The 27944-nt window shown below is 50.0% G+C and overlaps 1 protein-coding gene and 1 long non-coding RNA gene across 5 annotated transcripts in view; one reads left to right on the top strand and one right to left on the bottom strand.

Moving 5' to 3' along the window:
- Positions 1-837: 837 nt before the first annotated feature.
- Positions 838-27944, top strand: part of LOC115488208 — a 112561-nt gene continuing 85454 nt past the window's right edge. For both annotated transcript variants that reach the window (XR_003950718.1, XR_003950717.1), the window contains exon 1: positions 838-1177. This is a non-coding gene — a long non-coding RNA (uncharacterized LOC115488208). The remainder of the gene's footprint in view (positions 1178-27944) is intronic.
- Cplx2 (complexin 2) overlaps positions 16348-27944 on the bottom strand; it is an 81960-nt gene continuing 70363 nt past the window's right edge. For 2 of the 3 annotated variants that reach the window (NM_001362218.1, NM_009946.3), the window contains 3 exons: positions 21572-21690; positions 21284-21459; positions 16354-20759 (listed from right to left, as the gene is read on the bottom strand). In NM_001362218.1, coding sequence (NP_001349147.1) covers positions 20562-20759; positions 21284-21459; positions 21572-21602 — 405 coding nt within the window. In that variant the 5' untranslated portion in view covers positions 21603-21690 and the 3' untranslated portion in view covers positions 16354-20561. Of the gene's footprint in view, positions 20760-21283; positions 21460-21571; positions 21691-27944 lie in introns of all 3 variants that reach the window. The other variant, XM_017315376.2, reaches the window with a different exon arrangement.

Below are 27944 nucleotides of genomic sequence, written 5' to 3'. Positions count from 1 at the left end.
GTGTTTGAGGGAGTTTCCAGAGAGGTTTGGATGAGGAAGGGAACTCACCCTGAGTCTGAGTGTCACCATCCCAAGGGTTGGGACATGATAGTGACTTAAAGGAGAAAGGGGTGGGGGGTGGGGGGAGGAGGTCACTGGGGAGAGGGCTCAGCCATTAAGAGCATCAGCTGCTCTTTCAGTGGACCTGGGTTTGATTTCCAGCATCCACACGGCAGCTCACAACTGTTGGTAACTCCAGTTCCAGGAGATCTAAAGCCTTTTTCTAGTCTCTGTGGACACCAGGCCTACACACAGTACACACACAGACACAGATGCAGACAAACCACCCATAAATCCAAATTCGAGAGTCTTTTTTTTTTTTGTTTTTTGTTTTTTTTTTGTTTTTTTTTTTTGTTTTTTTTTTTTTTTGAGGCAGGGTTTCTCTGTATAGCCCTGGCTGTCCTGGAACTCACTCTGTAGACCAGGCTGGCCTCGAACTCAGAAATCTGCCTGCCTCTGCCTCCCGAGTACTGGGATTAAAGGCATGCGCCACCACGCCCGGCTTAGATAGTCGTTTGAAAGGGAGAAGCCAGAACAGTACCAGGATTCATCTCTGGCTGCTTCTCGACAGCGAGTGTGGTGCGTCCAGCTGCCTCGTATTTTGTCACGTGACCCCCTACCTTGATGGACCAGAGCCTCAAACTGTCAGCCGGAATGATCCCTCCCTTCTGTCGGTTGCTTGATGTCAGATATTCGGTCGCAGTATCAAGGAGAGTAATCGACACAGGGGAGAGGGAAAAATGGAGCTTGATGAACAGTTGTAAGGATGGAGGGTGATGCTGGATAGGTTCATCAAGGAGTTAAGCTGCTTATGCTTGGCTTACAGGAGGGCAGTAATCTGGCCTCTCCCTTTCAGAGTTACTGTGCAGATTAAATACTGCACCACAAAGGCCTGGCACAAGAGTACATGTTCACGTGTGTGGAACATTCTGCTTTTTAATCTTTACGGCAGTATAAGGGCATCACCTCCTGAGTAGGGACCACACTCAGAGTGATCTTTCCAGGTGGATGCTGTACAGCACAGAGCTCCCTTACGATGCTGGGCAGCAGCCGTGAGCTGCGGGTCCAGCCCGTTCCTGGATGGCCACCGCAAAGGCTTGTTCTCTGCAGCAGAAGTGATGCTGACCTCTGATACCAGGTAGGCTAAGTGCATTAATACAGTTATTAATTAATTAATTAATTAATTAATTGATTAATTTTTGCATTTTTGCCTACACAAGAAGCAGAGTTCATCAATACACTCTTGGTCTTTGCTATTTCCTTGAGAGAGAGAGAGAGAGAGAGAGAGAGAGAGAGAGAGAGAGAGAGAACATTTGTTTGTTTAGGACAACCTGTGGGAGTCTGGATCAAACTCAGGCCACCGGGTTTGGTGGCAAGTGCCTTTACTTGTTGAACTATGCTGCTGCCCCTCCCCCCCAACCTTAGAGATTTTCAACATATGATGCACAGTTTTAGGACATAACTCCTTTGTAAGTGGAGAAGGATCTATGCCATCACCTCGGGGGCAGTGATACAGGGAAGATTGCAGGGAGGGAGTACCAAGTTGATTTTTTTTTTCTTTAAAGCTCACAGGATGGAGAAGAGAAAATAGCACAGCCCAACAAGGAAGGTGCAGGGTCTCCTCTCTTGCCTGTAGGTATAACCCTATATTATTACATTATTGATTATGCATGTATGCATGTTCTCATGCACACGTTGACTCTCCCCTTCTAGGCTATGAGCCCTGGGGATTGAACTCAGGATGTCAGGCTTGGCGAGTACCTTAGCCTGCTGAGCCGTCTCCCGGCCCTTCATCTTAATTTAAAGGAAGAGGGGTGGTGGATCTCATTCAGATGGGACCTGCCCAAAGTCAAGCATGCAGGACTGTAGCTGTGCTCTGCCGTGCTCCACTTGGAGTCCCGAACTTGGCCTGACTCAGAGTCCAGAGGTCAGTACTCCAAGTGAGTGCCGTCACTCTCAGGATGCACTCCTGTGGTGACCTGGTGTTTCCGAGCTTGGTAGTTATGGAACATGAGAGCAGCGTCCTCTGAACGAAGGCAGAGTTTTAAATGCCCAAGGCCCAGACAGGCACATATACAACTGCTCAGCTCTGCTTTCTGTACGTGAGTTTCCTTCCACAAAGGTTCTCACATGACCACCAGCATCTCCAGACACGCATTTGGCTGCCTCAGCTATCAGAAAGAACGAAGTTTCAGCTAAAGTCCTAGGGGAGAGTTTTCCTTGGCCACACCCAGATCACGTAATCACGCCTGAACCAGTCACTATGGCTAAAGAAATACGGTTCTCTTTGGATTGGACCTGGATCACACAATCATCCCAGAGCCAGAGCGGGTCAAAACTACATGGGTTAGGTAAGCAGGAGAGGTAGCCCCTCATCCCATGATACTGGAGTCCTGGATCTAGAAGGGAAAGTAACTGGCCAGTAAACTCAGTGGCTCTTCCCCATGAAAGCCTAGAGAACCCCATAGTCCCAGTCTGTGACCAACACTGTGCTCCCGGGATAAGGGAGCTACAGATCACCTGAACCCAATGGTTAGGAAAAATCATTGTGGAAGCATAAATGGACGTCTGGCCTGAAAAGCCAGTTCATGGTGGTGTGTAATCGCCCTGACAGTGGGAGAGTGGAGCTGTGTGCAGGCCTGGCCATGCCCAGCACCTTGGGTATGGGGAAGCGTATTCCCATCTTCTCCCCAGACTATTCTGATTGCAATTTGGAGCGCGGAAGTGAACAGAGGAGTCAGGGTCCCCTGATTCATGGGCCCAAGCCACAGATCCATCCTAGGAGGTTCTCAGGGGATCCACAGTAACTAAGCAGGAAGAGGATTTTATGAATTAGCTCCAACCCCTGAGGGGACAAAACCAGTCTAAGGGAAGGCAGGGAGGTGAGCCCAGTCCCCATGGCATCCACTGCCCCACTGTGCAGAGAATCCTGTGTTTCCAGGGCAACTGCTACATCCTGATTGGACACCTCACCTTGCCAGGGAGTACAACTTCAAACCTTCTGGTGTATAATTTATTTTGAACGTTCTGTGCACGAAGCACCATGTTGGGCGTCTCACAGAGATGATCTCCTTTTATCCTTTCTGCTCAAGGGGCGTGGTCCTTGGTTTCCTCCATGCTGTGACAGAATATCTGGCTCAAACTACTGAAGGGGGAGGGGGGAAGGAAGGGTACATCTGTGGCTCCCAGTTTGAGGGTGCAGTCCATCCTCGTGGGAGGGGAGTGCATGGTGACAGGGGTATAGGGCACTTAGCCCTGTTGTGTCTTTAGTCGTGAAAGCGAAAGGACTGGCACTGTTCCTGTTGTTTGCTCCTTTTTATTCAGTCTGGGATTTCAGTTTACAGAATGATGCAGCTCACACTCTGGGTGGGTCTCCTTTTCTCAGTTGAACCTCTTGAAAAGTCAGCACAGACACTCAGAGCTCAGTGCTCAATCATCACACTAGGCCATTGAGTCTCGTCGAGTTATCAACATTGACCATCATGCTGGGTGTGGTGGTGTGTGCCTTTAGTGCTAGCACTTGAGAGGCAGAGGCAGGTGCATGTCTGTGAGATTGAGGCCAGCTGTATCTATATAGTGAGACCTAACAGAGAGAGACAGAGACAGACAGAGACAGACAGAGAAGAGACAGAAAGAGACAGAGAGAGACAGAGACAGAGAAATAGATAGAGACATAGAGAGACAGACAGAGACAGAGAGAGAGAGGGAGAGGGAGAGAGACAAAGAGAAAGACAGAGACAGAGAGACATAGGAAGACAGAGACAAAGAGAGACATAGAGAGACAAAGACAGACAGAAAGACAGAGAGAGACAGAGAAAGACTGATACAGAGAATTAACCATCATAAAAGACTATGGTCCCTATTTTACAGAAATCTGGGGATACCTTCCAACAACACCACACTGGAAGGTAGTGAAGGCAAGAATCTTTTAAATTTGTTTGAGGTCCAAGTAGGAGTTTTTCCAAGCTAGGGCCCTTTGGACATTGATACGTCATATCACAGACCCAGTGAAAACCCCACGTGCCCTCTGGAAGTGGCATGTGTGTGTGTACATGTGTGTGCATGGGTGTTTGTGAGTGCTGCTTGTCTCTACAGCTATTTGACAAATACTCCTGAAGTGGCATGTGTATGTGTGTGCGTGAATGTGTGTGTTTGTGTGTGCTGCTTGCGTCCATAGCCACATGACAAATGTTCTGAGGACACTCAGTTGAGGCCAGACAGAGATGCCATCCCAGGTTCCCTTGTCAGTCTTATAGACCCTCCCAGAGCTTGCTCCTTTCTTTCTCATTTGGGGCCCAGGTCTGGGCTTCTGAAAGTCCAGTTGGCTCAGTGAGAGTGGTGAAGAGTTCAGGAGATCTGGAAGTAAGCAGAGAGGGCATGAGGCCAAGAGCCAAGGCTGAGGGGGTGGGGGTAGGAGCAAGGAGGCAGCCCCATCATCCTGTCCCCAGGGGATTTGCCAGCCTGTTGTTAAATGCTCCCTAATATAGTGAGCTTGGTGGTTGAGGAAAGTACTGTGTAAGAGGAGGAAGTTGGCTGCACCTTGTCATGTCATAGGGGCAGGACTGAAGCAGGGTGTCCCTCATGCTGTCACGAGTGGGAGCCACTCTGTGTGAGCAGAAGTCCTCATGGTCACCTTTGGGTGCAGAAGAGTAGCTGAATTAGCCTTGAAGTTGATTCCTATGGTGTTTCCCAGCTACATCACATCCTGGGTGGGTGGGGGAGGGGGTTCTTGGTTTCATGGTAGCTGGGCTGAAGGCTGTGGTAGTCATTGTATCCCTGTCTCGGTTATCTCTGGAAATCCTCCAAATTAGGGTGCAGTCTTGGGGCATCTTCTCGTTCCCTATCACAGGACCATGTTATTGCCCCATGAAGTGCCCTGATTCCCAGATCTCTTCTCTCTCACTTCCTATCTGTGGGTCATCAGGTGCTTCCTGCTTCCAACCTGAAGGTCTTGGTAAGCAGCTGTCTATTGGGTGTCTCCTGGGTGTCCCCAAGATCATAGATATATAAGATAGGAATTCAAATCAAACCCTTGCTGACAATAAATCATAGACACACAGTCCAAAATGGCAGAAGTATGTGTAGGGTCACATCAGAAATTATTGAAAATTCTGTCCTAATCCCTAAGTCAAAATTCATTTAATGGTTTTTGTTTTGTTTTTATTTTTTTCAAGAGAGGGTTTCTCTGTATAGCCCTGACTGTCCTGGAACTCACTTTGTAGACCAGGCTGGCCTCAAATTCAGAAATCTGCCTGCCTCTGCCTCCCAAGTGCTGGGATTAAAAGCGTATGCCACCACCTCCGGGCTTGTTTTTTTTTTTTTTTTTTTTTTAGGAAAAAAACCAAAACACTCAAATACAACCCAATCCAAATACAGATCAACTTGATACTTCCGTGCCGAGAAACGGTGGCAGAAGATATTAAAAACTTCATTTCCCAGGGTTCTGCCGACTTCTATGAGAGCAGGAAGCTTTGCACATACCGTGAAACCACTGCGGACCAGATCACACAGTAGTCTAGAATCAGAACTGATGTTTCAGGCCGTGTTTTCTGGTGTTGCCTGGAGCCTTGGCATGCACAGTTATGTGCGTTCAAAGCCAAGGCTGCCGTGGAGACACGCAACGCAGCGCAACACGGGTGAGCACTGCCCAGACCACCCCGATCTCAATGTCTGTTTGGTTTTGAATTAATCGTTGGTTGTTGAGTGTGCTGCCAGATTTTCTCAACCTCGCATTCGATTATGAGATTGGAAGCTGGAACTCAAGAAGCCAGGCTCTCTGTCACACAGCTTCCCCTCCTTCCTGTCCCTCTGTAGCTTTAGCCCCATCACACTGCCTGCCTGTCCCCTACCCCTGCTCTCTCTTCTGCCTAACATTCCCAGTGGCTGCTCAGGATCTTTGGCAGACATCCATACCCCATTTCCCTGATACCTGGGGCTCATGGCCTGCCACTGCCACTCCTGCATCCACCCTCAACCTTTTGCACACCCCAGTGCTTCGTGTGGCCAGAGTTCCACAGGCTTCCCAGCTTTTGCCCACACAGTGCTCTCTGCCTGGGTGGGAACTGAAGCCAGGGTCTCTGCCTGCTGGATCCGGGCTGCATCACTGAGATACAACAGTCTTGCTTCTGGTTTTCATCTCAGCTCGTCAGAGAGTGACTGAAGCTTTTGACTCCTCTATGAAAAATCCCCAAAGTGTGTCCCCTTTGTGCCCCTCCTCTGGGCTCTGCTCACATCCCTCATACGTCCATATTTATACATTTATCTTTGTCTTCCTGCTGACTGTGAGAGCCTGGAGGGCCAGTGGTGTTCATTCAGGAGGTTCCAGCACGCAGCTTGGATCAGGCATGTGCCTACGCTTAGCTGAGGCTACAGGAAGGAATGGGATGCCTGTCAGTCAATCTCTCCGAAGCCTACAACAGGGCCTTGTGATGATGTACTCTTTGGTTTCCTATTGCTACTCTTGCCAGTGACCACAAACTTAGCGGCTTGAAACAAGACACATCCATTCTCTAGCAGTTCCTGAGGCTTCACTCTCACTGCATGGAAATAAATCAAAGTGTGGACAAGGCCATTTGTCTCCCTCTGGACACTGACAGGAGGACCTGCCTGATGATGTTCTCCATCTTCTAGAGCTCCAACTCACTTCCCACCTTCCTTGGCCTTTTAACTTCAGAGATGCTGGGCTGAATACCCAGAGCATCTCTCCTCTTCCCCTCTATTCGACTTCAACAGGACTGGTGTTTGCACTGAACCCAGTTGGATGATCCCTATGTTAAGGTCAGACTCTCAGTGATTTACATTTCTTCTGCAGCCTTAATTCCTATTTGGCAGGTGTGGCAACACTGAAGTCACATGACCTCAGGATTAAGAAGTCACATTCTCCAAAATTCCCCAAACTAGGGTAGTCAGGGTCAAAGGACGGTGGAGATGAGAAAGAAGCCTTTTTTTTTTTTTTTTTTTTTTTTATTTATTTATTTAGGGGCTGGAGAGATGGCTCAGTGGTTATAGAGCACTGGCTACTCTTCCAGAGGCCCTGAGTTCAATTCCCAGCAACCACGTGGTGGCTCACAACCATCTGTAATGGGATCTGATGCCCTCTTCTGGTGTGTCTGAAGAGAGTGACAGTATACTCACGTACATAAAATAAAATAAATAAATCTGTCGAGCGTGATGGCGCATGCCTTTAATCCCAGCACTTGGGAGGCAGAGGCAGGCGGATCTCTGAGTTCGATGCCAGCCTGGTCTACAGAGTGAGTTCCAGGAGAGCCAAGGCTACAGAGAGAAACCCTGTCTCGAAAAACAAAACAAAACAAAACCACAATCTTTTCCTTAAAGATTTATTTATTTTATTTTATGTGTATAAGTGTTTTGCCTGCATATATGTGTGCGTACCACATGTGTGCCTGGGACCGTGGCACCCCTGGAACTGGAGTTATAGATGTAATAGACAGTTGTGACCCACTAAGTGGGTGCTGGGATCCGAACTCCAGGCCTTTGTAAGAGTCACAGCGCTCTTAACTGCTGAGCTACCCCTCCAGGCTCAGAAAGCAAGTTTAACGAAGATGGGAGTGTCTGGTGTAGGAGGAGCCAGAAGGGCTTTCCCATCATGCTAATAAGCTTGAAAGGGGTGAAAAGATAAAAAACCAAAGTGGCTCGAGGAAGAGAATGCCCATTTGTCTGCCCTTTCACACTCTGCGGTTCAGCTTCTCATAGGAACTAAAGTCCGAAACCCTGAACAGAAAGGAACAGCCTGAAGGTTCTAAGTCGCACACTCACTCGAGTAGCATGGTGAGTCTGTTCAAGTGTGAGCCGGTTCTTGTTCTATGCGTCCTGGCTGTGCTTATCACCCGCCTATGAGGCACGGGGTACACGCTTCATTTGACTGACTGTGGCAGTATCACAGGCTTGTGTTCAAGTCGGCCTCGGTTTACTCAACAAGTAAACAAAGTTGCTACCTAAGGTTTCCGATTCCCACTGGGGTCTTGGAAAGTGTTCCCTGGAGGCAAAGGTAAACCTTGTTCAGGGAGTTGATGGGACAACCATTTCTCCAGGTGTGGCTCGGCAGAGGGGGAGCTTGGTGGAGGCGTGGCTTAGCGGAGGCGTGGCTTGGCGCAGGAGACACTATGGTAGCTATCTCCCAGGTAGGTGTCTTTATCTCAGGCTAGCCACCTCAGGCCACTCCTTAGCAGCCACTCCTGCTTTTTAGCAGTGCCCCAAGGCACAGGAGTAGTAATGCTGGTAACTGTATCACAGGGTAGTATTGTAATCATTTTATTTTATTATTAATTAAAATTGTTAATTTGTTACTGTGCTTAATTTATATGTTGAACTTTATCATATCTACACGATCCTATATAGGATCAAACCTCACTAACCTTGCTCCCTCACCTGCCCCCCCCCCCCCCCACACACACACATCCCCACCACAGGCTCAGTAGGCTGTGCTTAATCCAAATCCTGGGTAGTCACAGGGAAGGCAGAGCCAGAAGGGAAATGCTGGTTGCTATGCACCAGATAAGTGATGGTCCCCACTCTGTCCTAGGGACTGTGACCAGTGTTTCGTACTCTGCTGCCCTTTGCTGCGTGATAGTGAGCAACTGTATTGATGTCTCTAGGCCTTTCTGTAGAAGGCGGGGTGGGACTGGATGCTCTTTAAGGACCTTCCAGCTCCCACAACCTTTTCACTCAGAGGCTTTCCCCATCTGTGTACTCCATCTGCTCTCCTGTGCTTGCAGACTCTAGTAGTAACTGTCCTTAGAAACCATAGCATGTTTTCCCTAGAGAAGGCTGTGCAAGAGTGATGCTTAGTCTGAGGCAGGGCTCCATGGTAAAGCTTAACGAGGGTCTGTGTTCCATGAGATGTTGGAGAGGGGGCTAGAGAGATGGCTCAGCAACTAAGAGCACCTGCTGCTCCAGTAGAGGACTTGGGCTCAGTTCCCAGCACCCACGCCATGGCTAACAATTGTCTGTAACGCCAATTCCAAGAGACCCCATGCCTTTTATTTTTTAGCCTTTGTGGGCACTGCACACACGTAGTATATAGACATTTATACAGGCAAACCACTCATACACATGAAATACAAGCATGTTTAAAATGGCTAGGGAGTACTGTGGGGAAGTAAGTATTGGGTTCCTGGAGAATTTGCCAGCTGAGCACAGTTAGGGGCAAACCTGATCCAGGACTCTGGCTTGCCACGGAACTTCAGCCTTACCCTGTGCTTGATGTCAAGGCCTGGTGGTCAGGGCCGGGAGCGCATCTGAATTGGTGAAGGAATGAATGATCCTTCGATGTCTGAGTTAATTACAGTCTGGATCTGGGGTGGGCACAGGCCAGACATTCATTGACAGTACACAGGGCAGGCCCGTGGGCAATTCAGATGTCCTATGGCCTCGTGGGACATCTCGGACATTTACATCATTTGACATGCTACACATTTTATTGTTCCTTGTCAGGCCTGTGGACTAGAATATCAATTCCATGTTTTCCAGTGACCTTGTTCTCTGTAGTCAGGTTGGAGTGACTGAATAATGCAGAGGGGCCTGTAGCCAGGGGCAGCAAGAACTGTGCACACTGGAGTACAGTTCTGTTGCTTGGCTGCTAGTAGAACCATCTGTGGGGCTCTTCAAAACCCCAGTGCCAAAGCTGCACATCATACAAATTGAGCCGGAGGGCTGGGAGTCTGAGGCTAGACATCACTATCATTTTTTAGACGATTTTCCCCAGGTCCATTCCACTGTACTATGAAGCCTGAGAGCCACTGTATCTGGCCGGGGATAAGTGGGCATACACTTCCTTGGGAGGACACACACAGCAGGCTGCCCATACCATGCAGGAGGCAGGAGGGGGGCTGGAGATGGGGCTGCAGTTGGCCCCAGCTTTTGGGTGGTTGTGGGGGGAGGGAGAGACATTTTGTTCCAGATCTCTATCACTTTTCTCTGGACACCCACTATGGAGGTGACTACTCTGTTATCACAGAATGGAATTTGGCTGCGAGTCAAGAAGAGCCCTTGTTTCCCAGCTAAAACGACGGCAAATCAATTTGAGGTCTTGGCTGGAACTGTTGATTAGGGCTGGCAGCCAGGGAGCCTGGGGCTGTCTGAGCCAAGGCAGGGCTCAGCTAGTGTGCGGGAGGAGGTAGCAGGCAGGCGCGGAAGGCCAGTGTTGGATCCAAGAACCCTGTGCTGTCTCTCAAGGCTTGGGGTGTGTGTGTGTTATAATCTCAATTTGTTTATAGTTTGCAGAATTAATAGTCTTTATGCTTGTGTATTTGTTTGGGGCAAGGTTTTGCTATGTAGCCCAGGCTGGCCTGGGAACTCACTATGTAGCCTAAGCTAGCCTTTAATGCACAACCTGCTTCAGGTTCCTGAATGCTGGGATCATAAGTACGAGCCGCCATGGCTGATGAATATCTGTAGCATCCAGAGTCTTAGATGTCATTTATTGAGCAGCTGATATCCCTGGGTCAGGCATTCTAATATACTTTGTGGCTAACTGCGTGTACTGGCTGGTTTTGTGTGTGTCAACTTGACACAAGCTGGAGTTATCACAGAGAAAGGAGCCTCCCTCGGGGAAATGCCTCCATGAGATCCAGCTGTAAGGCATTTTCTCAATTGGTGATCTAGGGTGGGAGGGCCCATGGTGGCTGGTGCCATCCCTGGGCTGATAGTCCTGGGTTCTATAAGAAAGCAAGCTGAGCAAGCCAGGGGAAGCAAGCCAGTAAGCATAACCCCTCCATGGCCTCTGCATCAGCTCCTGCTTCCTGACCTGCTTGAGTTCCAGTCCTGACTTCTCTTGGTGATGAACAGCAATGTGGAAATATAAGCTGAATAAACCCTTTCCTCCCCAACTTGTTTCTTGGTCATGGTATTTGTGTAGGAATAGAAACCTTGACTAAGACACTGAACATTAGACCGACTCAGCCTTGAAGAAAGATCTGTAAGGTAGGTTGAGGCACATATTGTGAAGTAGGTAGCCCCCACATGTCCCTGCTCCCCAGCCATCTTTCTTTCTAGGATTCATACTCTTGCAGTCTCCCACGCTGAATCAGAGCTGGTGTCGGGGACCAACAAAGTCCTACGCAAGCAGTGATGTGAGGTGTGCGGCTTCAGAAGCAATGCCTTAAAGACATCTCAGCTTCTACCTGGTTCTCTTGGATGGCTCTTTCCTGAGGAGACAAGTAATCACTGTGGGGAGTGCATCCAAGAGGGGCTACAAAGTAGCTTCCTTGGTAAGGAGGCTTGTAGACAGCCAGAACTGTCAATGCTGGGACTTAGCTGTTGCACAGGTATGTCATCTGGACACATCTGGTCAGTTGAGCCTTCAGGTAATGTTATAGCCCAGATCGCCACCATCTTTGCTGTTGTTTTGGTTTCTTGTGACAAGGCCTATGTATCCCTGGTAGGCCTCAAACTCAATATGTAGCATGGGCTGACCTCGAACTCTGAGCTACTCCTGCCTCTGCCTCCTGAAAGCTGGGATTAAAGACATGCACCACCCCTCCCGGTGATCCAGGCCGCTTAATGACAGATCCCCATGTGGATACTAAGATGGCTCTAGATAGCCCAAAAGAAAAGCTAATATTTTCTGCTGGAAGCCACTAAGTTGGGGGGCGGTTTGTTATGTGGCTGCAGATAAATAAATAGTATACATTGCTATCGTTTTGAAATCCAAGAGGGAGTCTTAAAGGAGACAGGTATTATTATCATTATCCTCCCGGCTTGTTTTGTGTTGTTACAATGAGAAGATACGGAGGCAGTTTGGTTTTTTATTTGGCTTTCCAATTTGTTTTTCGGGTGGCTGGAGATGAGTTCTCCTGGTCATTTTATATTTCTCCATTCTCCTCTTCCCGCTCCCCCATCAGCAGTGTTGATATAGTAATAATGGTAACATTTAGTAACCATGACTTTTAAGATATGTGCTATTACAGTGGTAGACTTACAGGCATTCTTTTACTCAATCCCTCCCATGGCCTCGGTGGTTAGACATTATTACACTTCGTGTCTGAGTTCCAGGCAAAGCATCTATTTCTGCTGTACAGCCATTTCCCCACAAGAAGTCCCAGGAAGGCCATGAAACCTACATGGCCCACAGAGCCCTTGCTGGGAGAGAGGAGACTGTTTTTCAGAGATGGAATGCAGCTTTTGTGTGTCATCTTTCCTGCAGAGGTGTGGCTTTTTGCTGATGCAGCTGCCCAAGGGTTGCCCACACTCCTGTAAAATAATCCCAATAAACTCATCAATCACCAAGTTGGACTCGGGCAGAATGATTTTTTGTTTTTGTTTTTGTTTTTTGTTTTTAGTCTGTTGCTCGTGCCCTATCTGGGGTAAATAGACATTTGTTCATGTGTCCCCAGGAAAAGTCACACAGCTTCGAAGCTTCGTCTTTTCATGTATAAGGTGGAGGCAATGATGATCTCATAGACTGCTTTCAAAATAGGTCCTGTGTTTAAAAGCAATCATCTCTTGTGAGTGGCAAGTAGCAAGTGTTTAATGAGTGGGGGAGGAGCGCTCCCTTTTCCTCCCTAGCTTACTGTATTAACATGGCCACACCAAGCTTGTCTCCCAGTAAGTGCATCAGAGAGCTGATGTAACCAAGAGCTGATGAGCCCTGGGCCTGCCTCAAGATGGACGAAACGAATGGATGCTTTGGGTCCAGAGATGGTTATGCCAGTTCTCATGCAACCTACGAGCCTAAAATTTTTGTCAGCTCTGTGCTTGGAGCTGGAGATGCCCCGCCTGAGCTCACACAAAGAGGAAGGACTGGAGTCTGCATTTATACCCGGGTCAGCATGCATGCAGAGGCTGGGTATGAGAGATGTCTCCCGCTGGAGGAACCTAGCTGAGAAAATACTGTCTTCAGGCAGTATCAAATCATCTCTCAGATCAGGCAAGAAACCCCAATTAATTACAAGTGCTAAGTGAATGGTCTAGAAGCTGGGCTTTGCAGTCAATTAGTGAGATAGCGAAGGAGGTTTCGTTAACCCTCTGCCTCCTGGCAGTTTAGGGAAAGAAGGGACCTTTCAAGCTAGAGTGTGCTCCAAGACATTGTGGGGAGTGCCAGACATCAGAGTGCCCTCAGCCAAGGGTGGCACAGAGGGGTTCCTGAATGCCCAGGAGAATGGGCTTGACTTTAACTCTTGCCTAATCTAGACTTCTTAACTTCAAGATCTTCTGGTCTTGTGGTAAAGTCATTGGTCAAATCCTTCCCAGCCAAGGTATTAGACCATGCAAAATGCCATCTGTGCTCCCTGTGAGTGAGCCAGTATGAAACATAGACCACACACTGGGCTTCACCCTGGTGCCTCGAGCCCAGAATCCTCAAACCCATGACCTTCCTCCAACTTGACCACACCCTGCCCCTGTGTTCCGTATCCTGGAGACAGTTCTACCATCAAGTCAGAGACACAGACCCTGGTTGAGATGCCTCCCTCCTGCATGCTCTGCGTACATGGTTCTGTCTACTTGATTCCGAATAAAGGGATCCCTTTATCCTGCCTGCTTCATCCCACACTTCCCTCAATGGCAAAGGTCAGGCCATATCTTCTCCTATTTTGATATTGCAATGCTCTCTTTCCTGGGTTCTGGGTTCCCAGCCTCTTATTCCCAGCCTGAAAACTCCCTCTGTATCTCTGCTTAAAACCACTCTTAAAAAGGCTCCCGGTGGCCTGCAGGTAGAACCCATAACTGCTGGGCACCTCATTTGCGGTGCTCAGCCTCTCAACAATGGCTCAGCCAGCTCCTGCAGACATCTCTCTTGCCCTTTCTTGCTCTGTCCAACACCCTGGATTGGACTGCTGTTGTCTCTACCTCTCCCATTGGCTTTTCTCTGGGTACCCAAGGTACCCCCTTTCTCCACCAAACAGTCTCCTCCTCTTTTCAGGCTCATTCCAGTTGTTGCCTCTTCCAGGAAGCCTTCACCAAAGGCCTAAGTTTACTTGAGTGACCAGATATGCTATCACATGCTATTGATCCGTCTCTACCTTTACAAGTAGTGTTCCGGTTAGATTTGGCTGTGTGGTCGGCATTCTTGGTACCTAATACAGTGCCAAGTAGGTGGCAGAAGTTTGATTTAATTAAGAGATTAGGATGCCTAGGAGAAAAAAAAAACTTTAGAATTAAAAGCAGGAGGGTGGTGTTGTTTATCTGCCAGGGCACAGATGTGCTGGCGCTTGCTGTAAGGAGAGGAGATGCATTGGGCATCTGAGTTGAGCTGTCACAAAGCCCATCTGGGTCTTTGGGGTGGGTGGGTGGGGCAGTGTCTTGTGTGACTGACAGAGTCCACTGTGTGGTGGACTCTCAGGGAGTTCTGAGGTCCACATTCTTTTTCTTTCCCATGGTTCTGGGCCTGACCTTGGCTTGCAGAACTCCCCAGGACCTCACAACCTGCCCTTGCTCCTCTGTGCAGCATCTCCTCTACCTCCTGGGACTCTGCCAGTGAAGGTACCGAACTCCGGCACTTTCCGAGGAAGGGAGGCTTTGGGCTTAGTCCTGATAATCTCTTTGGTGCAATTTCCTCCCTGTCAGTGTAGGAAGAACTTGTAATTTCTTCTAGCCAATAGCACACGGCTAATTTACAGCACCTAATTTCTACAATTAGGTGATATAAAATTGTGGCTCCCGCTTTTGCCAGCAGACTCACCAGGAGTTGGCTTGGTTTGCACACTTGGGTAGAACAAGCTTTATGTTGTGAGCCGCCTCAGTGGGGGGGGGGGGGGGGCTCGGGGCAAGGGATGGAGGATATTCTCCAGCCAACATCCGGCAACTGCATCTTTCCAGCAACTGTGTGAGCTTACAAGTGATCCTTGCTCAGCTGAGCCTCCCGATGAGGACCCCAGCCCTGGTGGCTGGCAGTTCGCTTGCATTTTGCTAGCTAGCATCCTTATGCAGTCCTAAAAGCATAGAATCCAGCTAATCTTGTGCCCAGACTCCTGACTCACAGTCACCGGAAGGCGACAAATGTGCTGCCCTCACAGAGACTGCCTTTGTGGGGGAGATGTGTGCAGTATCATACCTTAAATAGAGTTCACAGTGCTAGCCCGGTGAGTGCTTGGTACTTGATGATAAGGACAGGCGTGCAAAACACCACTTACTCTCCACAAGGGTGGAGGTTAGAATAATTATTGTCATCCCGTTTCCTGTGTGAGCGGACGCTCAGAGGGGTTAAGTGTCTCACTCAAGATGGCTCTGCTGGATGACAGTGCCTGTCTGTACGCTCGGGCTTTTATGGCAACACAAAGCTATAATGCTTTGTGCTCCGTGTGCTTGGTGGCAGACTGCTCTGGTCAAGAGACAGGCAGCCATCTCTGTCGGCTTTGCAGAGGGGAGTGACGACTGAGCTAGATCTAGAGAAGCTCCAGAATTCTTAGAGGGTACAAGGAGGGGCGAGGGCAACCATTCATTCCAGGTAGAGGGAGATTTATGCAAATGAGACGTGACATTGGATGTGGGGGTGGGGCTGAGTGCCCCTGGAACACCGGAGTGGGTGTGGCTCTGACTTAGCAGGTTGGAATCACTGGAGTCAATCACACAGGGACATTTTGACCATCTGGATGCTGTCCCCCCCACACCAGGGGTAGATACTATCCTGTAGGCAGGCTGAAGGTGCGGGGCAGGGGGTGACTTATTCATGTTTGTAGTTTAGACAGCTGCTCTAGCTGGGGCTGGGGTGCCAGGGAAAGGATGGGGTAGGGGGAGGTACAGCAGTCTGGGAGGACAGACCCATGCATTACATTAGGAAATACTGAGAAGCCAGGAGAAAGGGGGCCTCACATTGGGCTGGCTATGCGGTCTGACCAGAGGCAAGGAAGTGAAAGGGGTCTTAGCCTGAGCCCTCAACGAGGTGAGTCTGTGTCCAAGAGGAAGGCTGAGTGCAGTCCTTTCTGTGTGCCCTCAGCCTCCTTCCCGCAAGCCTCCCAGGCTCAGCAGGGAGCAGATGCCCCATCTATTGCAGAATGAACAACTGATAGACATTTGCCCATCTATTGTGTTCATGGTGTTCTTAGGATGCCCCCCTGCCCCACCCAAGAGTGGAGCAGGGCAGTCTGAGATGGAATGTGAGTGAGGGTCAGCCTGCATCCCACCCCCACCCCCCAGGATTGTGGAGTTGGCCTTGGGAAATAGATCGATCCTGGAACTTGGGCCAGCCCTAACTCTGGCCTCCATTAATCTCTGAGGTCTTTTCCACATTGTCCTGGCTGGAAGCTGTGGGTATGACTGAGAGTGTTTGGTGCATCCTTAACCATTGGTGTTAGTTGACTCCCATCACCGGCAGTGCTGACAGACAGACAGACAGAAGAAAGCAGACAGATGGACAGCTGCTGTACAAGGTCTTTTTCTTTGTCATCATGGTTGGTTTTGTACATCATCTTAGCATTTGCATCATACAAAGTGGGGAGCACGGCCATGGCTTTTGGTCAGGTTCAAGGGAGTTCGGGGGGCGTGGCCCTCCCCTCCCCCAGAGACTGACACATTTAAAGGAAGCAGAGCAACAAGGACACAGCACAGTTGTGGGAAAGAGGTTCCCCTACATGAGCAGGATGGTCCATCTCACCTGGGTCTCAGTGGGACTTCCCACTCCCATCCCGGGGCCAGCAGGAGCACCTCAGGTCTCTCTCCCTGGTGAAAGGGCAGGGCATTAGGAATGGGGACTAGAGCAGGGGACATTGGCCGGGAGGCATCCCCCATGGGAGGGAGTCTGATCCCCAGGTCTCCCAGTGAGGTCAGGGGCTGGCCAAACCACAGGAAGATGGAAGGGGAGTTGTGGGTGGGCAACTCTGCTCACTTCATAGTGGGCACTCTCGGGGCTGGAAGCCCCATGCTTAGCCCCCCTTACTCTAGCCATGGGCCTTTAGATGGCTGGTTTGCTCACCAGCTCTGCCATGTGTGAGGGGTCTCTGGGCTTCTCGTTCCTGTTCTCATTTACCTACCTGGGATGGCCTATAGAGCTCCTACTTCCATGGAAGGAAGCGCTGTGGAGCTTTGCTGCTAAGGGCTCACTCTCTGGAGCTGAAATGGGGGACATGTACCCTGGATATCCTGTGTCATCTTCACAGAGGCCCAGAGAAGCGCTCTTTCTTTTCACTGCTGGTGATTTCCAGGTGTAGGAGCCTGATGACCTTCCCAAAGAGCACACATGCCTGTCAGTGATGTGCCTCATCCCACTCCAGCCATCTTCCATGCTGTGTGTGTGCATGTGTGTATGTATGTGTGTGTATGTGTACATATGTGTGTATATGTTTGTATATATATGTGTGTATGTATGTATATATATGTGTGTGTATATGTATGTTTATGTATGTGTATATGTATGTATATATATGTGTGTGTATATATATGGATGTATGTATGTGTGTATATGTATGTGAGTGAATGTGTGCATGTATGTGCTATGTGTGTATATGTATCCTTTCCAATGCTCAAGTACCCAAGTTCTGCCCTCCCATGCATGTGTGGTACACAGCATCCTTCCAGGGTTGCCTGTTGTTTTCTCCCTATAGCCCAGGCTATGTCAGAAATATCAATCATTACATCTCCCTGGGCTTTGTGTGGGTGGAACCAGGTATGTATCAAGTAGAAATTCTCTTACCTCCACCTTCAAAGGACCTCAGAATCTGCTGTCTGGGCATAGAAAGGAGACATAAATCTAGACTAAGCCAGCCCCGCCTGGGGGGCACTGGGTGAGGCTGAAAAGCCCTGAGCTCGCTCTGGGCTCAGAGGAGCCATGGAAACCACCAAGGACTTCAGTTGAAGGGTCTGGGCTCTCTCAGGACCATTCGGGTTCTTGCGTGGCTGGGTTTCCTTGCCTATTTGCATCTCTCCAGGTCTTGGTCTCCACTACCCATCTGATGCTTTGTACTGTGCCGTTCATTACCTTTGAGGTCTATCTGTGAAGGGTTAGGCCTTTAAAACACTAGTGTCCTTCCCTGCCTTCAAGGTGTGTGTGAGGGGGTGGGGGTTGGGGAAGGGGAAGTCACACTCAGGGTCTAGGGAGGCCCAGGGCCCCTGGACTGGTCCCTGCCTGTCTCTGGCCCAGGACCCCAAGGCTCTGAAGAATGACCATCCTGCCCAGGATAAGAAACAGAAACAAGCAGACAATAGGGGTGCAAGATGGCTCCCCACCACAGACATAGACACAAACACTAGCCCCCTGTGGGATGACACAGGGGCCCAAGAGGGTGGGGGTGGGAGGAGGGTAAGTCCCGGGAGCTGGAGCTGCCAAGGCCCTGCTCCTTAGAGGAGGGAGAGACCAGGGGACTTTTCTGGTTCCCTACACATATGGATTGTTTAGTCTTATCTTTAAAGTATTGCGGTCTAACTGATATGGCTTTAACTATTGGAAACGGACAGGGAAGACGTCTGTCTTCTCTGAAATAAAAGCGTAAGTCCACTAAAATGGAAAACCTGCAGAATGCAAACTGGGGCCAGTGGGACAGGGGCTTCGGGGGAGGGCAAGTCGCCCCCTCCCGGGCCCCTGCTTTTGGGATAGGCCCTGGTAGGGGCCCAGCATGGCTTCCTAGGGTACTGCCTGGGTCTGTCCCAGTAGCATTCTGAGGACCTCAGGTAGGAAACCCCCAAGGGTGGGAGGACTCTAGGCCAAAGTAAGGTTTCCTGTCAGATGTGGCCATCTGTGACTAACCGTCTCAGGGTGGGGAGGAAGCATCTTACTCCAATTCTTGCTCTCTGAGAAAGAAGTTGTACGACTTATGCATACGACTTCCTGGTTTAGACCCACACACATGAACACCAGTCTTAGCCCACGTGACAGTTGTCTCAAGCACACATGTCTACAGCTAACATGTAACCTGTCACTCTTGACACACATGCCGTTTTGCAAGTACATGCATATACAAGCTAGCACATGCAATCTGAAAGCACACGAGATGGCTAGCACATACCGAGAAAATGAACTGGGACTCAGGCACACTACATCCCACAAACACATATGCACGAGGCACATCAGATACACAGCCTGCAACACAGAGCTAACACACACACATGCAATCTCAAGACACAGTCGCATCGAGATGTAGGATGGGCCTGCCGTGCATTACCCAGTGTGTGGGGACTCACACGCTCATCCCTCATTTGCGCCTCCCCCTCTGTCTCTCCATTTCTCCACAAGTCACAGAGCAGGAAGCCTTGACAAGGTGGTACGTGAGGACACATACCAGTCCTATACATCCCAGAGGAGAGCTGACCCTTGGCCAGTGGGATGAATGGACAGTCTTTTGTCAGGTGGCAATTGGCTTCTCCCCAGCTGTTTGGGGGCTTTGGCCAAGAAGAGTCCTCCTGGGGACAATGGGGACTTGGAAGCACATGGACAGGACATGGAGGGAAGGAGGGTGGACAGGAAATGGGGGCAGTTTGGATGTGCCAATGAGGAGCCTCATGGCACAGGCCACCACTGCCCGATGGCTCCAAGTATTTTCTGGGGGTCTGGGCAGCCCCTTGGCTGGGCAAACTCGGGCCTAGCCTGGCAGTGGGGTCCCAGGACCTAAGTCAGATGAGAGAGAAATAAGGGTGTTGCCCTGCCCTGGGTTCCTCCACAGATGTGCTAAAGTCCAAAGAGGATCCATTTGGAAGGAGTGGCTTGGCCGGGGCCGTGCTTCTTTAGGTCGGGTTGGGGAGAGGTGTGCTCCTGGCCAGCAGCGGCACCAGGAAGAGGAAAAGAGGAGAGCCCAAGCCTCCTGCCCAGATTCTAACCTGGCCAGACCCAGCTAGAGCCTCTCAGGGCTAGGCTCTCCAGGACAGGCTCCCTCTGAATAGCCTTCCTGGAGCCAGACCACTCAGTGCCTCTGCCCTGACCTGGACTCCCACTGGGGGGTTCAGAGGCCAAAGGTCAGCATGCTGGGCAAGGCTGGAATGTGTCATTACTTTGGCTGGCTGGGGACAGTGGTCCTCCTGGCAGTGGGGAGCATGAAGGAATGTATGGGGGGGAGTGTCACCACATTAACATAGACCATGGGCTTCTTCTGGAGGGACAACCAATGCCTTTGGCTCTGGGTTCAATGCCCCCTGCTAGAGTAAAGCTATCTTCTTCTTCTTCTTCTTCTTCTTCTTCTTCTTCTTCTTCTTCTTCTTCTTCTTCTTCTTCTTCTTCTTCTTCTTCTTCTCCTTCTCCTTCTCCTTCTCCTTCTCCTTCTCCTTCTCCTTCTCCTTCTCCTTCTCCTTCTCCTTCTCCTTCTCCTTCTCCTTCTCCTTCTCCTTCTCCTTCTCCTTCTCCTTCTCCTTCTCCTTCTCCTCCTCCTCCTCCTCCTCCTCCTCCTCCTCCTCCTCCTCCTCCTCCTTCCTTTTTCAAGCTACTTGGGAGTGAAACAGGACTAGAAACCCTGGGATGAAGGGTCTGTCAGGGACTGCAGAGGGGAGGAGTCCCTGACTAGGGTAAGGGGGCAGAGGTCGACTAAGGTTTTCCCCTTTGGAACTGAGACTTAACTGAATAAAAAGAAAAGAAAGACTAAGAACACCAAAAAAAAAAAAAAAAAAAAAAAAAAGTCATAACGTGGAAGGGGCCGGAGGAGGATGGGTTACTTCTTGAACATGTCCTGCAGCGGCCCTGGCAGATATTTGAGCACTGTGTCCAGGATGCTCTCCTCTTCCTCCTCCTCCTCGTCCCCACAGCCTGCAGGGATGGCCTTCTTGGGTCGGGTCAGGCTTCCCTCGCAGGGCTGTTCCAGGGCTGCCTTCTCCTCTGCCTCTTTCTCTTCCTTCTTCTTCAGCCCATACTGGGGGAGAGAGGACAGAGAGGGGCATGAAGTCAAGTCAGAGAGAACAGAAGGTTGGCTGTGTGTCTCATCAACACGTTTAAGCTCCCCCGGGAAAGCTGCCTTCCCTGGAGAACTGAGCCCAGTCTTTAGCAGGTGACTGATATAAAAGACCAGGACGCTGCCGTTTCTTTCAAAACTCGCACTTACCAATAATACCCCTTTATCCGTTTGAAATCCTCAAAGTTCTGAATGTTGAATGTCTTCCTACGGTCTGAGGCACATTTCTGTGACAGGGCTGGCTGGCTGATGGAAGGCTACCTGTGCTCTGCAGTGTGATGCTACTAGACACTAAATGAACGGCATACGATGGTGCGCCGTAGCTAGCGCTGCGTTTTCTACGTGCTTAGTTATGTATAATCCTTGGGGGCACTGTTGCGAAGACACTTGTTTTCCTGATGAGAGTAAGGCTCGGGGAGAATCAGGTCTTAGATGAGATCTGGGGTTTAGGGGAGTCAGAGGTGGGGCTTGCAAGGGGTGCTGACCTTGTCTCGGATCTGCTGCCGGACCTTCTCGCGCTCGGCTTCCATGCGGGCGTGTTTCGCCTTGCGCTCTTCCTCCTGCTGCCTCAGGGCCTCCTGCCGCTCCTCCTCCTTCTTCTGTGCGTCTGGGTCCTTCTCCTCCTCTCCCCCCAGCATCTTCCCCATGTCCTTGGTGGCCCCTGCAGGGATGTGGAGTGGTAGGAGAGGAAGGGGGCGTGGTCAGTGGGGCAGGGAAGGCGGGTGGGTCGAGGGTGCGTAGGGGGTGGGGGTGAGGAAAGGTGGCAGGCTCACCTCCGAGGGCTTGCTTCATGACGAAGTCCATCCTGCAGGCTTTGGTTAATGCTCTCTAGCCCGTGGCTGAATTCGCATTCAGCACTCCTGGCTGGTCTGCCTTTGGGAAATGAGCCCACCTGCAAAAGGGGAGGTGGGGTCAGATGGAAAGGTCTCTTCCCAGGTAGGGTGTTAGAGACTGACGCAGGGCAGCCTTATTCTTGTTCTGACAAGGGATCACCAATTGAGAGTAAGGCTCAATGTCTTGAAGGAAGAAAGAAGAGAGGTATTTATTGAGACTGTATTATGGTCCAGGTGTGAATCTGCAATTAAACAGCTTCTCGTTCCTATTCTGTATTATGTTTTAAGGAGGATTTATTTATTTATTTATTTATTTACTATGTATACGAGTGTTTTGCCTGCATGCAGATGTGTACTAGGTGTGTGCAGTGCCTGTGTAAGCCAGAAGAGGGCGCCAGATCTCTTGGAACTGGAGTTACAGATGGGCTCTGGGACTAGAACCTGGGTCCTCTGCTATAGCAGAGCATCTTTTAACCTTGAGCATCTCTTTGTTCCTGTTTTATAATCTTCATTTTGAACACATTTTTTCTAATTTGATTAAAGCAAGGAGGATTGACATGAAGCTGGATTTGGGAAGAACTGTGTTTTAATGTTCCTCTCATTCACTCTCTGTCACATGACCTTCAGCAAGTGACACCCCTTCCTTAAGCTCTTGTTTCCTCTTCCCTGAAACAGAACTGGCAGGGGGAGGGATACCGTGGAGAGCAGAGAGGAGCCAGGCTGGGCCATTGGCTCAACTCACCAAGCAAATGAGCCTTGCTTGTGGCCCCAGAAAACCAGGGGTGTATGAAAAAAAAAAAGGTATAGCTAGCATGAATGGGAATCTATCCAGACTTTGGAAATTAGACACATAGAAAATAACTTATTTTTCATTGTAATGTGTGTGTAGGTTTTGTGTTTGATACGTTAGTGTTGATTTTTTTTTAAATTTTGAATCACACATGAGGGCATTGGGGATATTGTCACCTCGGTGCTTATGTCTTGTACAGAGGGAGGTCTTTGGAGGAGCTCTCCTAATCTTAGTTTGATAGCCTTCTCCCTAAATGACTGGTTTTTCCTTTTTATTATATTTTTTATTGTTTTTTTTTTCTCAGAAGATTTTTCTCCAAATAAAGTCATAATTGGAATGCAGTGTAGAGAAAATGAGCAAGTGGGGGCTAGCAATGGCGGTGGAGGGCCTGCAGACGGGACACTGGGACCCTCCTGCTGGAACCCCCACACCTCTAAGAATAGGCCCCGATGCTCTAATTTAGAGTCTCCTATCTTAATTGTTGAGTTGTACTGATTCCTGAAGAATGTCTTTAAATGTTTATTTTAACTTACGTGTATGGTTTCTTTTTTAGTCTGTGTACCACGGGTGTGCCGTCCAGAAGATCGTGTCAAAGCCCCGGCAGGGTTACACATTGTTGTGAGCCATCATGTGGCCGCTGGGACTTGAACCTGGGTCCTCAAGAGCAGCTCTTAACCCCTGAGCCATCTCTCCTGTCCCTGAGTGATACTGATTCCTTAACAGACAGGGCTGCTGCCCACTTGGCTGCATCCGAAACTGTCCGGAATTCGATGTGGGGTGGAGGCTAACTGGGTCTAGGCCTACCCCTGCTCCAGGGCCTTTTAGCTCATATAGACTTAAAGTCTCTATTACTTTCTAGGAAGAAAAAAGGGCTCTGGGAAAATGATGACAGAGAATCCTGCCAGGCTGGTTTTTGCAGCCAAGTGGAGTTCAAGGTCACAAGCTATTCGTTGATGGATTCTCCGTTTCTTTCAAAATGAGAAACCATTAGCAGACGGAGCTTCTCATAATGAGGGAATCCAAGAATGCGTCTACAGAGTTAGACCACTGCCTGGGATCTTTTTGGTATAGAAAAACCATAATGTTCTAGATGAAAAAGTTCCCAAGGGCTTTGACACCAGACTGGTTAAAGATTCCAGACTGGGTCTCTATGAACACTTCAGCTTGTTCCAGATGCGGCAGCGCTCAGGTGATATTTGTTCTGATATTTAAAGGAAAAAGAAAATGCAGGCCAAGTGTCTGGAGGCGTAGAGGAAACTTACACAAAAGGCAGCCAACGCTGACTACATATTTACGGGACCCCATGAAACCCAAAAGGCATGCAGGCTTTCCAGTTAAAGGCAAGAGGACCCACCCTGACCCAGAAATCCGAGTTTGAAGGTTGCTCAGCTCTGTGGAGATGGTTTCCGTTGATTTCAGACCTTGGGGAGAAGACTTAATTTCTAAGAACAGGAAATGAACGGTGAACAAATGGAGTGGTTTCAGGAACTCTGGAGTCTCTGCGTGGTGTTTACACAGAGCTCAGAGCATTGCCAGGTGGTGGAGGAAGGTGCAGCCTGTCGTCTAATTTGAGAGGATTTCCAGTTGGAAGGCAGGGCACCTGGGCTGGAGCTCAGCTCTGTCCCTGACTTGCTGCACGGCTCTCCTGGGACCAGATGCTCCCCTGCTCCCCCCCCCCCACTCCCCTGCAGAAGCCTCCATGACCTAGGCCTGTACCCTCAACAACTCCCTTCTTCCTCCTGAAACTCAGCTCTCTCCTCGGCTTGCATCTCCCCACACTTCCTCCCTAAGGAATTCTGAGGCATACCTTAGCTTGGCTCCTTGGGTCTACTCCAAAGCCCTGTTGTCTAACCTTGGTGTGGCCCTCTTAGCCTTGAGGCGACCTCCTTGCTCATCTGCCTGAGAGAGGCCTAAGCTGTTTCTCACTTCCTCTTCTCCTTCTTCTAGTTTTAACTTTTTTAAAAAAAATATTATTTATTTATTTATTTATTATCTCTCATATATTACATCCTGACTGCAGTTTCTCCTCCCTCATCTCCTCCCTCATCTCCTCCTGGTTCTTCCCCCCCCCTCTCCCCCACATCCACTCCTCCTCCATTTTTCTTCAGAAAAGGGCAGGCCTCCCAGGGATATCAATCAAATGCGGCATTTCATGTTGCAATAACGCTAGGCACCTCCCATATCAAGGCTGGATGAGGCAACCCAGGAGGAGGAAGAGGGTCCCCAAAGCAGGCAAGAGTCAGAGACAGTCCCCACTCCCACTGTTAAAGGTCCCACAAGAACACAAACAACAACTCAGCCGAGGACCTGGGTCAGATCCATGCAGGCTCCCTGATTTTTGGTTCAGTCTCAATGGGCTCCTATGTGCTCGGCTAGTTGATTCTGTGGGCCATTTTCTTGTGGTGTCCTTCACCTCTCTGGCTCCTATAGTCCTTCCTCCCCCTCTTCTGCAGGGTTCCCTGAGCTCCACCTAATGCTTCACTGTGTAACCCCACCTCTTCCTTTTTTCTTCTCTCTCTCTCTCTCTCTCTCTCTCTCTCTCTCTCTCTCTCTCTTTCTCTCTCTCTCTTTCTCTTTCTTTCTTTCTTTCTTTCTTTTTTCCTGAGACAGGGTTTCTCTGTGTAGCCCTGGCTTTCCTGGAACTCTCTCTGTAGACCAGCCTGGCCTCGAACTCAGAAATACACCTGCCTCTGCCTCCCGAGTGCTGGGATTAAAGGCGTGTGCCACCACTGCCTATTGTAACACCCCCTTCTTAACAGAAGACTTCCCTCCAGGCCGGGCTGGCTGTTGAAGGGGCCCTTTCTTCCAGTGAGGCAGCCCTTTGAAACTGGGTCTTCTCTATAAAAGGAGGGCTCCATGGCCAGTCTGAAGGTTAGAAATCATCTGTGAGATGTGTTTGTCACGTGACAGGTGCTCAGCAAATGGAAGTCACTCATGCTGTCATTAATGAAAGCTATTGCGCACACCTGCAACCTCCCCGCTCCTAGCTCCAGGGAACTCCCTCCTCCTAGATGAAGCCAATCTAGATTTTTCTCTCTGTACTTCTTTCTCTATCGATCCATCCTCACACCTTCCTTACATCTTTACTGTCCTTTCTCAGTCTCTTGGGTCTCCTCCCTTCCCCAAGCCTTTACTTTAACTATGACTTTCTTTGACTCTCTGCCCTGGAGTGAACCGGAGAGTCTTCCCCTCACCTCCTCACCTCCTTACTGCTCCTGAGACCTGCTGTTTTCACACACAGCCCACTTCACCTTCACCAGCATGGCTAGGAGACCCGTGCCTGACCAGGGGTGTCCACAGTCCTCTGCCTCTTTCTCTTTTCATAGCGTTTAGTGCTGATCATTACCCCTCCCCCACTTTCAGCCGTCTCAGATCTGAATTCCATGACACAGCACCCTTGTGGCTCCCGGGTCTCCCCAAACAGGTCTTCTGTCCTCTTCCTTGTTGGTTCCTTCTCTAAGCAAACTCTTCCTTCTCTTTCCTCTGTTCCTCCCATGGAAATCTCCCATCTGTGCCTACTGATTTAGGAGCCTTAGTTAGTCACACAGATGCACGGTGGCGTGGCGGCAGCTTTCTCTCCAAAGCCTGCACGTTTTTAACCCTCTGCTGTATGCTGTTTCCATTTCAGTCTCTGGGAGATCAAGCCTGTCCTTACAGGGCTCCCATCTTGTTCTCCTGCATGTTTTGCCAGAATTGTCTCAACCAAAACCTCCATTCACTACACATACACACACCCACTCACTCACTCACCCTGCACTCCTGAGTACCTACTGTCTACCAGGGGCTACGGAAGAGAACAGGGGCATTTTCCAACACTGGTCCTCCTAGCTGTTAGTTAACCTCATAGCAGAGCACACAGGCTTAGGTGGCCTTGACTGGGATAGAGGCACAGTCACTGTTTACCCGCCACCTCTTCCTACTGCTTTACTGCCTTGCTTCATGACTCTGTCTCTCCAGCTCGTCCCTATCTTCCACATCACCCTCAGATTCATCTTCCTCAAAGGCAGATTTGCTCACGCAAACTTACGACCCTGCAACTGGCTTCCCGTGGCCTTTGTTAAACCTACCACAGCCTGTGCTCCAACCTTCAAACCCTGCAGTCTGGAACGGGACATCTTTCTTTGCCTTTCATGTCTCATCTCTTGTACATTGCTGTGTCTTAACCAGCAACCCCCTGCCCCAAATGTTATTTCCACCTCCACCTGAGGCAGGGTGATTTGGTCGTACTAGTCCCACAGCCTCAGGACCGGTTAACCTCATCCCTGCTGGCTCAGATCTTGGCACTACTACTTATTAAATGATGTTGACCTGACTTAATGTTTTCTCATGTGTAAAATGGAGACGGTTGATGCCTCGTGCAAGGCCTGCTGTGAGCACCGAGATTATGCAAATCAGGTGTCTAAGCCAGTAAGTGTCCTTGTTGTTGTCATAGGCATCCACAACAGTGCCAACTTTTCTAAGACCCTTTGCTAACAGTACTTCCCTTCGTGCAGACCCTGTTCTCCCTGACACGACAGGATGGGTTGCTTTTGTGAGACCTAAAGCACTTTCTATTCATGCTCTTGCTGTCTGGGTATCGTTTCTTTGTGATCTGGGGAGCTTCTCTGTTGCCTGTCTTACCCATTTCACCTATCTGGAGGCTCCTCAGAGGATATCCTCTTCAGCGTGCTTGCTCAGTGGAATTTAGTGTTGTGTGCACGGGCTCAAAGCATGAGCCTGCATGTCTGATTCTAAACCTCTTAGACACTGGCGTGTGTGTGTGTGTGTGTGTGTGTGTGTGTGTGTGTGTGTGTGTGTGTGTGTGTGTGCGTGCGCGCCTGGAGCTACCAGGAGGACCGCGGGAGAGAGGGCCTGCAGATTGTGTGCAGTTGAGAATTTGGGCCTCACCGCCAGGAGGCGCTCCTCAGCGGTGCTGCGGAAAGCTGCCGTCTGTCTCCGCGCGGGAAGGAAGCTGGTGGGGGTGGAGGATGGTGCTGCTGGTAGGGTGTTGGACTGGGGGAAAGGGGGAGGGGGTGTAGGTAGGCTGATGCAAATGTTTCCATGCTGCCAGTCACCGGGGACCCAGGGCAGGCCCCTCATCTTTCCTCCAGACCCCACACTCCCACACCCCTGCTGTCAGTCCCAGCCAAAGGCAGCTAAGGCACCTGCTCTAGTTCCAGTTCGAGTCCCAGAAACCGGGCCCCTCCTTCTGACAAGCACACATGAGCACCTGCAGTGTTTGTCTTTGCGGCTGTTTTTCTCTGATTCAAGTACGGGCTACAATCACAACTCAATTCAACACTCCGTTGTTTTTTTGTTTTTTGTTTTTTTGCAAGGGACTCCACGCTAATGGCAGTGGCTGAGACAGAGGACGTCTCCCCTACTTCCCCACCCCACGCCCCTAGCAGCAAGACGTCTCAGAGGTGGCGGGGAGGGTGTGTGTGTGTGGGGGGGGGGGGGCGGGGGGTGCAGCGAGGTCCGGCCAGAGTAAAAGGATCAGTCGTCTGGGTCATGAAAGTGCGGGGGTTTTCCCCCCACAGAAGA

Source organism: Mus musculus, chromosome 13, assembly GCF_000001635.26.
Source record: "Mus musculus strain C57BL/6J chromosome 13, GRCm38.p6 C57BL/6J".
Lineage (NCBI taxonomy): Eukaryota > Metazoa > Chordata > Mammalia > Rodentia > Muridae > Mus > Mus musculus.
This window is presented reverse-complemented; position numbering and strand designations above follow the sequence as displayed.